Below are 17,066 nucleotides of genomic sequence, written 5' to 3' on the forward strand. Positions count from 1 at the left end.
AAAAGCAGGCTGGGTTATGCTGAGCTAATGTTTTCTTTATCACTGTTTGTATAAGAGCACATGTTAGATTGTGTTTTAGGTTGCTCTTTTCATATGTTGATGGTAGTCCTCTGAGATGCTAGGTTAAGTTATGCAGCATGTGTAGTACAATAAAAATAGCTTTAGAAATCCAGTACTCAAAACCAAAATGTTGCTTGTTCTGTGTGCTTCATTATGTCTCACCTTACCAGGGTGGTTTTTTTTGTTTGTTTGTTTTTCAATAGACAAAGTCTCCAACCTTTCTAGGAATATATCTTGCAAAATTTCCTGAGGTCTTCAGTTTACCTTCTCAGCTACTTGAAGAAAATAACTGCCAGGTTTGCCCTAGAAGCAAGTTTTTCCCTTTCTTTTACAACTGTTCTCAGTGCTCTCCTGACAGGAAAAACGATGATAAAGTATTAGAAGATACTTTAAAAAATAACCTCTTACAGAGCCTATGGGACCTTCTTGGTTTTGCTTGGCAAACAATCTCCACTTCAAAGTTGCATAATCTTACACCATTAAAACAGAGCAACTCTTGCAACATGGCTGGCATCCAAATTGAAATCAATAATCTCTATTACTGATATGACATAACTTCTGTTTAAAGAGAGAGGGGATTTCAGACAGCCTAGCTGAAGCAGCAGGATCTGTGAAGAATGATTTTGTACAGAACTGCCTGCACTATACAGCATTCTTCGGATGAAAAACAAACCTTTGTGTTTGATAGTTACCGACTATCCAAGACACTTTTCCTTTTATTTCAATGTAAAACAGACAGACACTTCTCATTAAAGTTCAAAGGATTCCTGTCTGAGTCTAAAAAGAAACTTAGGGCAATTTTTATTAACCAAATGCACACATTGCCATACTCTGCCATTCTGGAACACAATAACCTGACTGGCACGACTGCCATTCCCTGCTTTGAAAACAAAGTCAAACAAAGTAGTCCCAAACAGTAATTTCTAGGTGGGGAAGGGTCCAAACACAGAGAGCATTACCCACAGCTGCATCAGCGCTATACCCGCAATAAGGAAAAGCCGAGCCTGACACGAGGCCAGCAGTTTGCCAAGCGGAGCGCCTCGGCCCCAGGGCACACTGCAGGCAGCCATCAGCCCTCCTACACGCCCCACCGACGCACCGCGGCGCGCCGCCAGGCCCTTCCGACTCGTAGGAGCAGCAGCACCTCAACCACGCGAGTATCGACGAGCGCGGACCGCAGACTTACACACATCCTCATGCTAGGCCTGGGACGCGCAGTGAGGAGAGGGGAGGCGAAGGGGCTCAGACGCTGTGACATGCGGTGGGAGTCCCGCTGCCCCCGGACGATCCGCGCGGGCATGACAAAGAAGTCTCCGCCAGCACCCACGCAGCATGCCCACACCCTAGAGCCAGCCGACTGCCATGAAGAGACTTCTACAACGGCAACGCGACCCACCCACCACACCATACTATATCACCCCTACGACTACATCTCCCATCGGGCCTTTCACCGTAATCACGTCTACGCAGACAGCCAATCCCTGCTCGGCCCCAGAATGCGTAGCGGCGCCGCGCGCTGCCATTGGCTAAATTTGAAAAGAATCCGCGGCCGTTACCGGACGTGCTCTTTGGACGGCAGCGGCGGTGCACGCAGGTGGGCGACGCAGGGGGGCGCTCGGCACGGGTCCAGCGGGTGCGGTCGGGCAGCGCGGTGTGGGCACGGGCGGTCTCAGCGGGCTGTGGGGCTGAAGCGAGAGGCAGAGTCGACCTTCGCGGCGGGGTGCTGTGGTCTCCTGACCTCCCCGAGCCACGAAAGTCCTGATGGCGGATGAAGAGTCCCTGGGGGAGGCGGGGCTGAGGGCTACCCCTGCCCCCTCAGGCGGTCCATCGAGGCGCAGCAGGCGTGGGCATGCCGACAGGAGAGCGGCTCTTCCGCGGCGGTATCTGTAATATCTTCACCTCGGGACATCCGAGGTGTCCGCAGCGCTGTCGGCCCTAACAGGGGCAGATGGGCGGTCGGTATCTCCTGTTTGTAGCGTTACCGATCTGACCGCAACTCTCACGCATAGGGCTTCGGTTCCAACTCTGCCTGCGGCGCAGCGTTTGCCTTCTGCTTCTCGAGCGAGAAATTACAGCGCGAGAGCAGGATCCTGATAAATGCCGCTTTGCGAGCAGCGATTACTGAGAGTAAGTAAGGCGGCCGTTATGTGACGGACGGCTCCTTCGAAGGCGTCGGCGGTTTGTGGTTGCCTAGCGACCTGCAGGGCGCTCAGCGCGGCTCCGTTTCCTTCGTGCAGGACGGCGTTTGCTGAAGCTCCGACGATATTTGAGGCCGGGCTTCGCCCTGATTTGAACAGCTGCCTGTCGCGCTTGAAAGCCGTAGGCTAGAGGGAAGGGAGCGCCTCGTCTCTTACCTTCTGCGTAACTTTCAGCGATGTTTGTCTAGCCTTGTCCAACTCTGTATCTGCCTGTTGCAGGTCAGGTAGGCAGTCTGAGCTGCGTGTTGATACATCCCAGTGGTTTCTGTGATGCTCACGGAGACCCAAAATGCGACTGCACGAGAGGCAGTGCTGTCAGCGAGCGAAGGGGCTCTGACCCACCGCCGGTCCCGTTGGTCGCTTTAACCGCTGAAGTTTAACAAACGTTTTGTATTCCTTATTAGCACTTACAGACACTGTATGGGCGCTGCTGTAGCGTGGGTGTGAGGATGTGGTGTTGTAAGACAGCTGAATTGCTGTCCAAGCTGCAGGAGGCCGGGCAGCACCTAAGTGTTAGAGTGCTTTTTGCCATGATGGATGAGTGATATCCTGGCAAGCTATTTCAGTGTGCAAATAAGAACTGCAAAAGTGGCAACTGTAGCATCACGGGAAGAAGCAGCAGGAGAATGAAGCGCGGACAAAATGCGTAGTTTTATTTAAGTCAAATGTACTCACATATTTTGGTATCCTGTCTGTCTACTGTCCGTAACGCTGAATCGATTATGCTTTCCCTTTCTGAAGCAGATTCACTGCTGGGACTGAGATACACTGAAGGAGTTAAATTATGGATTTAACAACCATACAGCTCTGGCATGAGGCTTTCTGATCTTTAGTATCCTGCAAACAGCCAAAGGTACCTCTTAGCCTTTACAATGTCTGTGAGTTCTGTCTAGTGTTAAACTGCATTGGGTTATCCTTTATAATACCAACCATTTAATAGGTGCTGCAGAGATCAGCTATTGCGTTGTTTTATTTTAATAAGCTTTTATTGTAAATGGAGACTCTAACCCCCAAATGAGATGATGGGGGAGGTTACGTGGAGCGGGACTGCTTTCGTTAAATGACACCTGTGACTATTTCTGCCAGCCATCACGGCTCTAGCAGGGCTGTGCTGCATGCAGAAGGCTTTCTCCTGGTGGGCACTGGTGGTGTGATTTAGTCTGACAGGCATCTAGGCACTGCACAGTTTGCTCCTTGTAGTGCGATGGCGGGGAGAATAGGAAAAAGTTATACTTGTGGGTTTGAGATAAAGGAAGCTGAATAGAACAGAAAAGGAAGAGGAACCAAGAGTCAGTACATGCACACGAAGCAAACTGCAGAAATCACTGAGTCTCATGTTACCTAACAGAGGTCAGGAACTCTTCATCATGTGTTGAAAGAGCAAGGAATAATTTCTTTTTGTATTATCTTGCAGAATGGAACCAAATTCAGAGGAAGATAAGCTTTTCAGACCATCCTATGTAGCTAGCGCAGAGCTACCTGAAAGAACAGGACTAGTAAACGTGGAAGATATTAAAACAAATCTCTCTGATGAGTTTTGTTCAGCTTCTTCAAGCTCAGACACGAGCCGGGTAAGAAAGCTTTATCTTTAAAATTAATTGGATCTTTCAGAATAAACTTTATTCTTTTCTTGATAAGAAGCACTATGATCCTACAGAGGAGGTGAAAATCATCTTTATTATGCTGTTCGACTATGCACAGACTAGACCAAGACGTGTGGCGTTGCTTTGATACCTTATGAGGTGCATCAGTATTAGTGGATGAAGCTCACGTCATTTCAGAGAAGCACAATAATGGAATGCTTTTGTTTAGAGTTGGCCTGGATGTAGTATATGAGCGTACTGCAATATTACTTGTTTTGAAGCTCCAGGATCTGACAAAGAAGTTTAGCAAGGGCCGAATCACTTGTGAAAGCAGAGAGTGAGATATTCTTGCTTCCCGTGCCATCAGATGAGTGTGTGGCGATAGGCTGATGAAAATAACGCTGCCTTAATGTGCTAGTTGTCAGACAGTGGATCTAGTCAGATTTCTGACTTCCAGCTCTTTTCATTTTAGAGGTCTAGCTTGGAGCCTAGGGGACACATACAAGTTTGCCTGCGTATTAAGCCCTTTACAGCACTGGAAAGAGCCAATGGATCACAGGTAAGACGTTTATTTAATCTCAAAGAAAACAAACAACAGAAAACCAACCCTTAATGTATACTTTTTTCTTTTTTTCCCCATGAGATGACCTTTTAAAACTTCTTTCATGGCTGCATTACTTGTGCTTCCTTTTAATAGGGGTGTGTTTCACTGGAGGACTCAACAAGCATTATATTGAAACCCCCTAAGAGCTCCTTGAGTCGACTGAGTGAAAAAACTGCCGGACAGACGATGGCAAAGTTCACCTTTTCACGAGTAAATGAACTGTCTTTAAATGCTTTTAAGTTATTTGTGGAAAAAGTTGCTTGTCTTCTGTTCCTTCCTATAAAACAAACAAGTTTTCCTTAACTGTCTTTAGAGCCATAAACATGTATCTGAGGATTGCTTAAACAAAATAGAGAGACTAATCAGCTTCTTGGTAACGTTCAGGTGTTTGGACCTGAAGCAACTCAGGAAGAATTCTTTGAAGGGACTATGAGGCAACCAGTGCAAGATTTCCTAGAAGGATGTAATCGCCTTGTTTTTACGTATGGCGTTACAAATGCTGGGAAAACCTACACCTTCCAAGGTATGAGTAGAAATGTTTTTTCCTTGAAGCAATTTCTTACAGTGACATTTACTTCTAGAAGAGAGAGATGCTGTGACTTCTTGCCTAGTGACTCTACAGGCCTTGTACGTTGCCTTCTTTTGAATATTAGTAGCCTTGAGAAGTCTTCTTCCGTAACAAATATTACAAAGGTGACAACTGGAATCACTACCCAAATTTGCATTCACGTGCAGTGATATTCCTTTGGAAGCCAGCAGTAATTTCAGACAGATGTGTATGACTTTCTTGTCCGAGTACTCCAAATCTCAGGAGGAAGAGAAAGCTGTGAAAGTAAACCATCTACAGATACCTGTAGATAAAGTGGTATCTATAAATAAAGTGAGAAGGGTGTAAGTCAGTCTACGCTAGAGTAACTTTAGTTTTGGTTCGTACTAGAAAGGTATGCATCTTGAATGCTGTTCTTTATCTGAAGCAAGTATGTCTGAGGTTTTCATTTGTCATAGGCAGAGATTAAACATTTGGAAACATTTGATTAAGGTATTTGAATTTTTTTTTCAAATTTCTGTGTTTAGATATAGCAACATTATAGAAGATTGTGTTCTCTGAGCTTTAATAATACAGAAATAATGCATCCATATCCTTTCTGGCTGGGAGCGGTTGTTTTTTTATGTTTAAAGCTGTCATAAGGAAGAAATGATTGGGTTCACAAGGAAACAAATTCCCCTATTTCTGTGATGTAGTGCTCTGTTACTATCTATTTCCAGCAGTTTCATTTCCAACATTTTTGGAACTGAGACTTTCCCGCAGTAATACACTTTTAGGACACGTCTGTTAAGAATCGGCAGGGTAGTATCTTCAAAAGTTATCTTTCTGTGCATCTTCTGTCCAGCATTACATAACTCGTTCTGTGTATTGACCTGTCTTGTATTCATGACTGACTTTACAAACACTTAAGTGTGTGTGGTGTTTGGTGACAGTGGAAAAATTAAGGCATGGAGTAGGCAAGACACGGAGGTAGTTGTGTGCTCCAAGAAAAGGCAATGGGGAAAGGAGTTCAGTTACTTTAACAACATTTACAAGGCTTCTAGGTATTTGTTAATAAGGTTGGTGGGATGAATACAACGTTGTAGCAGAGACATTACTCTGGCTGTGTTTCAGGATTGTTTCAGAGAGGGAAGGAAGCCTGGAAAACATGGTTGGAAATTTTCAGGCTTGTTAAATGTGGAATTTTGTTGAGTGTTTGTTTGTTTGTTTTTGTCTTTTGTTTTTTGTTTTATCATGTTCTCTTAAGGCTAAGCTTATACAGAATATCCTGGCAGTTTTAAAGCAATGCTCTGTAATGTCTAAGGAATGAGCAACAAGCTGCTGCTTAAAGCCTGTATCTTTCAGAAACAGTCTAGTAACACTGCAAACATTGCTTCAGGCTGTAACCAGCCTCTAAATGCTTTGTGTATGCCTTGGGATTAGAATCAGTTATCTTCGTCTTCATTTATGTTTTCATGTTGCCCATAGTAGTAACTGGGGCCTTTATTTTGTGTCTTGCTTATAGGGACAGAAGATGATGTTGGGATTTTGCCAAGGACGATGGATATGTTGTTTAAAACTATTGGAGGGAGGCTATACTCCAAAATGGATCTGAAACCTATTCGGTGGAGAGATTACATAAAACTGACTAAAGACCAAGTGAGAGAAGAAACTGCTCTTAAAAATTCCTTGCTTCGTCTAACAAAAGAGGTAGGAGACTACTTGATAAAGAAATGATGAGTACATGCGTCTTGAGATAGCTCAGTGTTATCCTGTCCATTCTGTAATAAGACTTCTGCGTTTACACATAGTTTGCTATTGGTCTTTCTGTTCTTCATCTTCTTAGTGGCATGCGACACCACGTTAGGATATTTTAGTTGTGGAGTATGTTACCTTGATCTTATTGATGAGTTAGTTAAGCATGGGCTTCCACGGTGTGAAAGGCAGGTGGCAGTAAAATTCTTTCTGAGTAACTTCAAGGGCACAGGCACGTATTAAGCCTGGCTCCAATGATCTTTAAGTATTTCAAGGGAAAAATTGCCAACACCTGTCTTGTACATGTACAGGAACCAAAGCTGTGTAAACCTGTTCTAGGTTTAGTGAGGACGTGGAGAGAAAACGCAGTGGACAGCCCTGTGCTGATCTTAAGTCTCTAATGGAGTAGGATGAGATGTGCTCATGTGATATAGGTGCCTCCTCTAGTGTCAAGAACCATGTTCCTAGGTAAAATACTTGACCTTATAAACTGAGTAGCTGCAAGCTTTGGTGCTTGTACAAAGCCAGATCTGGGTGAGTGTTGTGTAGATATCTTGCGTTCATTGCACATCTTCAGTTGTGTAACACTTTGGCAGCCTGCGTTAAGAAACAATAAGATGCTTATCTACATGAAGTGATCGAGTATTATACCCGAACTTCTGTTTCTGAGAGTTGACCTATTAGGCCATAACATATGGAAGTCCTGAATTAAGAAAGTGCCAATAGGAAATATAGTTCAGGAGTCCTAGTTTCATGAAGGGTAATATGCAGATTCCAACTGGGCTACTGCAAATCATCCTGTTAAATAACTCCTTTTCCCATTCGGGATTTTCCCTTTATTTATTTTCTTTCTTTCTGTATCAGGAAGCTGAAATGCATCAGATCTTATAGTAAAGGAATTGTCAGAAATGACAAGTAAGGTAAAAACAAGATTTAAAGCAGGAGGGTATGAGTGCTCTGAGCCAGTCATAACATATAGGCCAGATTGTTGCGTTGGCGTATTGAAAGTACACTGTATTGCTTCCTGGTAGGACAATAGAGCAGTAAAAACAAATGCAGCTGATGGTGTATTGGTGCTGTACTTGAATAATAAATCCTGAAGTCTCTCTTTTCTTTTGTAGGTAGACTATCGCAATAGCACTAATGGCCAAGCACCAGCTGATTCTAAAGGTATGTTTGATATTAAACAATAACCATTAGAAAAGCTTCTGTAAGGTCACCAACTGACTTCTGGCTAATGTTAATACTGAAAGGATTGTTTGTCTTTTACTTGTGACTGAATGGGATAATGGGCAGGACATCTAGGCAGAAAACAGAAGGGATGAAATGGTTAGGAGACTACATGGACAAGCTAGCATGACCTGGTATTATGCGGTGAAAGTAAGAGAAAGGAAAAGAGGACTGCTTGTGGTAAGGTCCCTGGTGATATTCTGGCAGGCTTTGAGGGCATTTAAGAACTACCTAAATACTAAGCTTCCCTAAAAAGTCAGCACGAGGCGTCCTTACCAGTTCAATTCTCTATGTTGTAAAGCCTTTGAAGAGTTCAGAATATTTCTAACCCAACTATCCATGTTAGATTAGGTTTTGGAGTTGGAAAAGGAAGCTCTAAAGTAGAGGTGCCTTTGCAAATGTGTAGGGCAAGCATATGACTTCCAGATGCTCGGTGTGTGTATGGGAGGTGGGGGATCTCCATGGTCCTTGCCTGGGAAAAGTTTTCTTTAATTAACCAGGCTGCTGTAATCTTAGTGATTGCTTGTTTTTAAGTGTAACTAGTTTTCCTGTCTCTACGCTGACTTGTACTGTTTTCTACTTTGCAGATGTGGAAAATCTCTCAAAAGGATCAGAACAATCTAGCGGATTTTCTGTAGATAATTTCTTGAAGTTCTCTGTTTGGGTTTCATTTTTTGAGATTTACAATGAGTGTTTTTATGATTTACTGGCTCCTATGTCAAATGACAAGAAAAAAAGGACACTTCGCCTTGCTCAAGACATCAAGGGATATTCTTATGTAAAAGGTAACTAGAATGCTTTGCAAACTGCCAAGCTTGTGAAGTAGATGATCGAGAAAGTTATGCAGATAACCTGTGGTGTTTTTTTTTTTTTCTTTCCCCACCTCCCATTAAAAGCTACAAGCTAAAACAAAAAGCTGCTCTGATTGACTTCTACACCAATGAATGCAAATTTGTGTCTTCATTAGTTTAAGAACTTCCCTTTCGTCCTTTCAATACTAAGGCTGCTTAATTTGGATAGAGCATGCTTTAGTGTGCTGGTAGGATAAAGTGTTGTGATATAGTATAGCTAGCCCTTTTCCATGGGAGGAAGAATCTTAGTCTTATGTGTCATAAACTTATCGTATGTTTGAAGCAGAGTTAATAAAATATTTTATTGTCTTGACTTGTATTATTCTTTGCTTGTATACATGATTTCCTGTTCACTTTCCCTTTTGCTAAAGAGGCTGACAAAATCACTTTTCCTTCTTCTGAAAGGTCTGCAGTGGGTTCATGTTTCTGATTCTAAAGAAGCTTTTAGACTTTTTAAACTGGGACAGAAACACCAGAGTTTTGCAAGCACCAAGCTAAATACTTGCTCCAGCCGAAGGTGGGGAACTTTGACTGACACTGGGTGTAACATAGTGGGGGGAAGAGGGATTAATTAAAGTATTGCCTATGCTTTTTGTCGGGGAGAAGGCTTTAGAAAGGATTCATATCTAGAGTTCCACTTGATATCCTGTGACAGTATGTGTTTCTAGTGCTTGAAACTAGAAGGATTATTCCTTCAAGCAGACAAGCATGTACAAAAGCTAAGTGTTCTATCAAAAACTCTCAGCAAAATAACTAAGCCTTCTTCCATCTAAATCTTGGTGGTCTTGAGGGGGTGTGGGAAGAAGAGCAAAATAAGCCAAGTAAGAATGTCTCTTTAAAAGGTTGAATGCATCTAGTGGAATGATTAAGTTAATGGAATCTTGAATAGATAGAGCAGCATTTTGCATAGATGTTGTAGATTTTAAGTAATACCTGTATTTCTGCCTGTTGATCTTGCTTCGTTTCTCCTTCCTGATTTTTGAATTTCTCCTTTTAGCCACAGTATATTTACAATTAAGGTGCTAAAAATTGAAGACCTTGAAATGCCACGAGTGACACGAGTCAATGAGTAAGTTCAGAGCAGAGTTCCGTTGTTTTTTTGGGATGAAACTATCAGTTATTTTCAGTGTTGGTGTATTGATATTAGGCTACATACACAACGTTCCCTGCTAGAGCCTCCTGTATGAGTGGTGGTTCCCCATTTCCTACCGTCAAGCAGTACTAAACCATCAGGTTGCAATGCGGTTCTATATCTTGTGCCCTCTGTTCAGCACAATGTTCCTTTATCCTGCTCCACTCAGCTTCTGAACTTGTGTAAGTACTCAGAAGGAAGCGTATGGAAGAAAAATGGAAGCTCTGTTGAAGAAGAGTTTGTCGGGAAGTAGTGTGCAACTTCACTAGGAAAGCAACATGAAACAGCATGGAAGGGTTCAAGAAACTCTTCCTTTAGGAAGCGTGATTGTGTTGGAAATAGTAAATAATCAGTGCACGTTCCAAGGCAAGAAAACTTAATTTTCCTTATCTGCCTTCAGGTTATCACTGTGTGATCTTGCTGGTTCAGAAAGGTATACCAAGACGCGCAATGAAGGTGATAGACTGAAAGAGAGTGGAAATATCAATACGTCTCTCCTGACTCTAAGCAAGTGTATTACTGCACTCAAGATCAGTCAGCAGTCCAAGTAAGTCCTTGTACAAACTGTAAACCAGTTGTAGATTTTGGATATTGTGTACGACGTATCAGCTACTGTTTAAAATGCAGAGTACAAAACTAAGGTATGAGTGAAAACAATCTGTGGGCTTCTGCATTTGTGGGAAGCCCTGTTGATCTAACAGTGTGGTCTATAAACTTGCCTGCTTTGCTTTTTTGAAACAAAACCTTTTTTTTTTTTTAGTAAAACCTCTCAAATTTTAAATCTTTGAACATGTTGTCGTGGACTTAAGCAACTTAACATCATTGTTTTTCTGGCCTTGGCTTCTCAAAGAAATCCTGGGATAAGTTACAAAATTCCTTTTCACTATTTTCCCTAATTTGGGCTAAATGCTGAACGTACTTTTTGTTTTAAATGTTCTGGTGGGTTGTCTAAGAAGATAATGGCTGCGTTGTAGCTGGAACCACCATACAACCTTTCTGCAAACTAGCAAAAAATAAAAATTAAGAACAACTCACGACTCAAAATGATTTACAGACTACTGCGGTTATTAATATGTTGTCTTCCACTTGGATAGCTCTTACACTGAATTGAAGTTGTTAACTTCTGGTAATGGGATTTGTTGTGGCTTTTGTCTTCAAAGGGTGCAGCAGCACATACCATTTCGGGAGAGCAAGTTAACGCACTTTCTACAGGGATTCTTCAGTGGAAAAGGGAAGATACACATGTTGGTAAACATCAGCCAGTGTGCTTCAGCCTGTGATGAAACATTCAATGTGCTGAGGTTCTCAGCTATTGCACAAAAAGTGAGTGTGTTGTAGTCTATTTTGTTGATTGGTACTTACGTTTTGCATTTAAAGAAGAAATTCTGTCACTTCCAAGAATATGAATCTAGGTTATATACTATGAATCAGGGTGCTTGTCTCCACACAACAATCAAACTTTCTAATTTGGTCTTTTAGTTGGGCTTTACTTCCCTACAGAGGTTTCTAAAAATCTCTACTGGGGTCATTGTTTTTGTTTGGGGTGTGTGGGCAGAAGCATCTTTTGGGAATCTTATTCGTAAAAAGTATTCAGCCCAACAAGAAGCAACTTGTTACATGTGGAGGAGATTCTCCACTACTTGCTTCATTTTTCCCTCCACTCAAAATATGTTTCCATCTAGGAAAGCAAATCCAGCTACCCCATATGCTATTGATATGGTAGTTTTGAATATTGTTCAGTGCAAGTATTGACAAAAGAGATGGAGCAGGAAAGAGTTTGAAAGGCTGTGTTATGGCTGTTAGAGGCTTCAGGGGGAAAGTGGAGGTTAATCAGAATGGGTAGGAGTGAGTGCTACGATATAATGCTGGAGAAGTTAGACTAAGCTGTCAGATCAATGCTACAGTCTTGATGGAAGTCTTTGAAGTGTTGGGAGTTTGTTTGAAGCGTGACTGAGGGATGTGCGCCCTTGGATTGTGGCCATGCCTGAGGAGGTTAAGTGTGAAAGTAGAAGGAGCAGCCTCTGAGGGTGATGTGGTTGTGCAAGACAAAGAACTAAAAAGGTGACGTTCAATTGCACTGAATGCAGCTGGAAACTCAAAACATAGAAGAAGCAGACATCTGTGGCTGCGTGAAGTGGTAGTTCTTGGAGGTTGTTTTGCTAGTGAAACTCTTGAGATTGGAAGTAGGATTGGAGTCTGCAGTAACTCCTTAGTACTTTTTTGTAAACTGGTTTAAGTAGTGACCAAAGAAAGCATAGGCCAAGGAGATATTAAGCTCAGGAGAGGAAATAGCAGCAGGTCCCTCTTGGAAGCGCTAGTCAAGGTAGGAGGAATACTGATGGCCTGGCTAATTTCCTTTTATTTCCTGGGTAGGTTATAGTTACGGATGCATCTGTTCCTCCTCAAGATGAGTCATTTGGCCAGAAATCAGCAAGTGGGTCATCAGTGCCTTGTTGCTCTAAAATGACCATCCCAAGGAGAAGCACTGGCTTTCTATGGGACCGAACCCTAGAAGATGTAATGGAAGATGATGATGTTGAGATGGAGGAAGAACGTAGTAAGTCAGGAGAAGAAACAGTGCTGAAAGATGAAGAAAATAAAGTCCTTATAGGAAAAGAAGAATATTCAGTAAGTGCCAGGACTGCTTTAAGAATTAGTGTATCACTGAGGCTTAAGACAACATTCTTCTTTTCCTCCATCTCTCTCCTATTCCTTCTGAGCACCCTTTCTCTCCATAAGTTCAGAGGTAAGAACTAGGTGGAATGACTCTGACTTATTGTTCAGTGTGGGAACGCTGTGTGAAATGTATCCAAATTGAAATAGAGCAATGAGACACGCAGACTTGTTTTTATATGCTTTTGGTAACTTGTGGTCAGTACATAACAAGGATTACTTGTTTTTGGTTTTTTTTTTTTTTTAGCAACACAAAACTTTTCCCTTATGATTTGTGGGGGGAAAAATACAAAGCAGAAGTCTTTTAGAGAACAGATATTTTATTCTGTGTTAGGATTGGGCTTCTTTTAGAATTTGCATCTAGATAGGGCAAAGAGGCAGGAACAGCAGGTTAGAGAATATTTGGGTAGCATTTGATTCATATTATCCCCTCTCCCACCCCCCTCCAAAAAAAATGAAATGGGCATCTGCAAAATAAGGGCTCAAAACTAGATAAATTGCACTGCTTTAGAATTCTTGGCTAACGACTTCTCTGTGCAACCTTGTAGATTGTTGTGGTAGAACCAAACAAATACTTCAGTCTAATTGTGAATGCTCCAGTTTATGAGTAAGTGAATAAAAGGAGTGGGAGGTCATTTTCAAATGGAGTGAAGGGAGAAAACTCAGTTTGGGGGAAACCACTGCTTTATGAAAAACTTAATACTGCTGTTATCCTAGGCACTGCTGAATCTTGTTGAAGACTTGAAGAACAAACTTATTGCTGAGAAGAAGGACAAGTTACTCCTGGAAGTGAAAATTCGTGATGAAGTGGCACAAGAATTTACCCAATATTTTGCTGAGCAGGAAAAGCAGTTCAAGTAAGTTAGCTTTAAATGTTCTCAAAACTATTGGTTGACAAAGAAAGGTGAGGGTACATTCACCTGTGGCTGAGAGTTGGGTTGGAGGAAATAGTAGTCTGCTGGACTTGCTCTTTTACTGTTACTTATTTTAGTCTCTGTTAAGAAATCAGTTTCTGTTTGGACCGTGATTTTTAGGAGAAACACAGCGTGGGAAAGGCTTTGATTTGGGGGCTGAGGAGCGGTGGGTATGTTGAGTTACTGCTCTCTTAGTGGCAAGCAGAATTATTCTGGCTTGAGGAGATCAGAAAAAAATCTTCTAGCAAACATTTGCATCTGTTGTCATCTGCTGCTGCTCTCCCTCAGCTCCAGCAAATCTTGGGGAGCGGGGAAATACATTTCTATGTCAGTATTGTAGTAATATTCTGTGTATTATTCTGTTAATATTCTGTAGTAATATTCTCTGTATTATTCTCAAAATAGAGAACCATCTTTGTTTACAAGAAGCTATGCGAATAACTCAGCGGTTGAGACTGGCTAGCTTTTAGCTGACTTATCTTTCCTCTTCTGTACTACAGAGAATGCCTTTCTCATGAACGAGAACGGCTTGAAGAAAATTCTGAAAAGCGCCTTGAAATTTTCAAGGAACTTGTAAGTGGTTATGCTAAAAGCCCGGACGAAGAGAAATTAAACGATCTGCCTCGCCGTGAACAAGCGGAACCCCTGGTAAGTTTTTGTTTCTTTATTCTTAAATGTTGTTCTTTTTACTGTTTAACTGTCATGAGCACGTCTAATAGCGATAAAGGCTGCTTGCAAGGAAACGTGTGCTGTGTGCCGTGTGATGAGCAAGATGCATCTATTCTTCTAGAATAAAAAACCTAACAGGAACAGTTGCTGTCCTTAAGAACGCCTTCAGAAAGCTTTGGGAATTTGAGGGCTTTGCTGTGTTTCTGCAACACAAAATGAAAATGTAGCTTGTATACAAAGAAAAGGGGAATCCTAGCTTGTACGTTAAATTTGAAGGAGGTGTATCTGGTAGTATAAAAAAGGAGTGTGATAGTGGGTCATCAAATAGTATAAAACATAATTGCTGTTGCTAGATTGCCAGTTCATATCTTCCCCCCCATCCACGTCTGTATCAAGTTGTACGTGAGCTCGCAAGGTGGGTTTTGAAGCTGGAATTAAAAACCTTTTATGTGGTTGACTTCATAATGGCTGTCCAAACTATCTGTAGAAATAACAGCCCTTGTGTAGTTAGCTGTTCACCAATTTTAACTGACTGTGAATTATGTTTCAGGGTGGAGAACCCAGCGTAGTACTGGACACCTGCGTTGATCTTGAGGGCATTCTTGATTCTCTGCAGAATGATGTCGTGGATATTAAAAAGCAAGCTGAGGCAGCACACAGTTACATTGCATCCCTGGAGGACCCGCAGGAAGCTATTGGTTGGCTTGAAAAGCAGCTGGAAAAAACTAACTTTGAACTGATGAGGACCAAGGAAGAGCTGACAGAGAAGAACACCAAACTACTTAAAACTGAAGAAGAGCTGACACAGAAGAACAAAGGTGAGTTATGCGATGTGAAAGGTAGAAGAAAGACATAGTTCACTAATCTAAAATAGAAATAACCAATTTGAGTAGGAAGTGGAGGAGATGTTCTACATTTGGAACCATTGCCTGTAGGTAGGTAAGTGATGGTTTGTTCTGTGCATATATTCAGGTGGAATAATTGCACAGTTCTTGGTTATTTCATTTTTTTCCCCTTTAAACTGCAGCTAGCAGGTTTAAGCTTTCAGAAGTTTGGGGTTAAATGTCTATATCTCAATTTCACTGTTATACTGTAATCCCTCCTCTTCTTTACATCTTGTTGATGCAACATTTTCATTCCAAGAAATACAACTTTTGAATCTCTCTCTATAATGCAGACCACATGCAAATGAGTTAATTTATTCAAAAGCTACTTAAACATTAGAATAGCTGGAAAAATGGATGACTTAATAAACTGCCTATTGGCTGCTTACGTAATGCAAGTTTTTCTGTGTGTTACAGACTTTGAAATGCAGATGATTAAACTGGATGAGTCTGCTGAACAACTTAAAGAAGCAACCCAGGTAACTTTATCAAGAGTATCTTGTGTAAAATTGTTTGTTTGTAAAGTTGTGGTAGCTTAAAATGCTGTTCCAGTAGGCTCCAGTAGTAGCTTTCTTACCGAGCTTGGCTTAACTGAACTTGCTTTTAAATGCGTTGTGTAATTCAGCTACTTAACACTACATTAGAAGCTGATGACTGAACTAATTTTTTTTTTTCAATTTCCAAGCAAATGAATGCACAAAACGAAAGGATTCAAGAGCTAATGGACATGGTGGTGCAGAAAGATGACGTTATTACCAAGCTGCAAGACTTACAATCTGATTTAGAAGAAAAAGTAAAAGACTATGTGAGTTTTACACATCTTGGTATCCTTATACAAAAAAAGAAAGACCCCAACCCTATGCTTGTAATCAACTCACTTTTGCAAACCTGATTTTCTGTATGTAGCTGGTACTTGTCTGAAATTGTAAACAATTCAAATGCATCTGTAGATAGTTGTTGTTAATACAAACAGCAGAAATATCAGTGTGTTCCACCAACTGCTACCTTGCACTCCTACTTCCAAGGAAGGGCAACAGCATGAATATATTGAGCAGAGTTTGAAGTATGAGTGGATGGCCAGGATAAGACTTTCTCCAGACTAAGGTACTGCAAGCTACTGGATATGTGAAGACTAGCTTGTGTGCATACCACTTCTGGTGGTTTTTTTGTTCATTTTTTACCTTGATGTTTGGTAGCCTGAAGTAGCTGTGACAACATGGATAGTTAATTCTGTCACTCAGATCTCTTCCCTTGTAAACTTAGCACTGTGAGCTTCCTCAGTCTTTGACTCTGTCTGCACCACTGCAACTTAGTATTTCCATAGTATTAAAGCTGAGTGTGATGAGTAGTGATGACTGCTACCTATTACTTCTTCCAAGAGCAAGGCTCCAGCTCTATCCATGAGACTGTGCGGCCTGAACGCTTCTGAAGCTTTTCTTTTCATGAGGTACTAAAGATGAGTAATCAGTCGTTGGCAGTGCCAGCATGGCTTAACACTTGTCATCTTGTAAGTGGAGAAACTTCACTCCTGGCCAAGGGCGTAATGTAAAGTATGCGTGACAGAGCTGACTTAGCTTTCAAGTTGGGTTGTATCTGCCATGATAAAAATGAGCTTAGCATCTTAGCAGCGGTGTGATGTGAAGCGATGAGTCTGTGTGAGAGCTGAGCATTTGCTCTTTGAATTTGTAACTGTGTTGACTTCTTGGACACTGGAAATTCTTTGATAAACTGGTAAACTCCTCTTGATTGTGTGCAGGTCTTCTGTTTTGTAACCTGCTAGGCTCTCGCTCTCCCTTGTATACTGTACCGAGTATTGTGTTGATTGTCATCTGAAGGTTAGATTTCTGTTCTAGCTGTTAGATTTGTAACTGACAGCTACAGGGGTCTCTGGATAAACATTTTAGCTGGATAGTTCTGTGGAAATATTTGCCTACAGAAGATTACTGAAACTTAAGTGCTCCTTTTGTTAAGCTGCAATGTAACTGAT

The 17,066-nt window shown here is 41.7% G+C and overlaps 2 protein-coding genes across 8 annotated transcripts in view; one reads left to right on the plus strand and one right to left on the minus strand.

The window, feature by feature from the left end:
• Nucleotides 1-1,850, minus strand: part of PANK1 (pantothenate kinase 1) — a 44,655-nt gene extending 42,805 nt beyond the window's left edge. For 4 of the 5 annotated variants that reach the window (XM_015288410.4, XM_015288409.4, XM_004942146.5 and 1 more), the window contains exon 1: nt 1,247-1,490. The gene's annotated coding sequence lies outside the window, so the exon portion shown is untranslated. Of the gene's footprint in view, nt 1-1,246; nt 1,491-1,616 lie in introns of those variants that run through there. The other variant, XM_025152019.3, reaches the window with a different exon arrangement.
• KIF20B (kinesin family member 20B) overlaps nt 1,608-17,066 on the plus strand; it is a 31,204-nt gene continuing 15,745 nt past the window's right edge. For 2 of the 3 annotated variants that reach the window (XM_025152014.3, XM_040703119.2), the window contains exons 1-21: nt 1,608-1,654; nt 2,070-2,187; nt 2,298-2,482; nt 3,003-3,111; nt 3,673-3,829; nt 4,314-4,400; nt 4,539-4,655; nt 4,830-4,968; nt 6,497-6,681; nt 7,848-7,896; nt 8,544-8,741; nt 9,213-9,324; nt 9,805-9,876; nt 10,340-10,486; nt 11,100-11,262; nt 12,313-12,567; nt 13,330-13,469; nt 14,027-14,174; nt 14,746-15,013; nt 15,497-15,558; nt 15,765-15,884. In XM_025152014.3, coding sequence (XP_025007782.2) covers nt 3,674-3,829; nt 4,314-4,400; nt 4,539-4,655; nt 4,830-4,968; nt 6,497-6,681; nt 7,848-7,896; nt 8,544-8,741; nt 9,213-9,324; nt 9,805-9,876; nt 10,340-10,486; nt 11,100-11,262; nt 12,313-12,567; nt 13,330-13,469; nt 14,027-14,174; nt 14,746-15,013; nt 15,497-15,558; nt 15,765-15,884 — 2,418 coding nt within the window. In that variant the 5' untranslated portion in view covers nt 1,608-1,654; nt 2,070-2,187; nt 2,298-2,482; nt 3,003-3,111; nt 3,673. Of the gene's footprint in view, nt 1,694-2,069; nt 2,188-2,297; nt 2,483-3,002; nt 3,112-3,672; nt 3,830-4,313; nt 4,401-4,538; nt 4,656-4,829; nt 4,969-6,496; nt 6,682-7,847; nt 7,897-8,543; nt 8,742-9,212; nt 9,325-9,804; nt 9,877-10,339; nt 10,487-11,099; nt 11,263-12,312; nt 12,568-13,329; nt 13,470-14,026; nt 14,175-14,745; nt 15,014-15,496; nt 15,559-15,764; nt 15,885-17,066 lie in introns of all 3 variants that reach the window. The other variant, XM_046943156.1, reaches the window with a different exon arrangement.

The sequence above is a fragment of the Gallus gallus genome, chromosome 6 (assembly GCF_016699485.2).
Source record: "Gallus gallus isolate bGalGal1 chromosome 6, bGalGal1.mat.broiler.GRCg7b, whole genome shotgun sequence".
Classification (NCBI taxonomy): domain Eukaryota; kingdom Metazoa; phylum Chordata; class Aves; order Galliformes; family Phasianidae; genus Gallus; species Gallus gallus.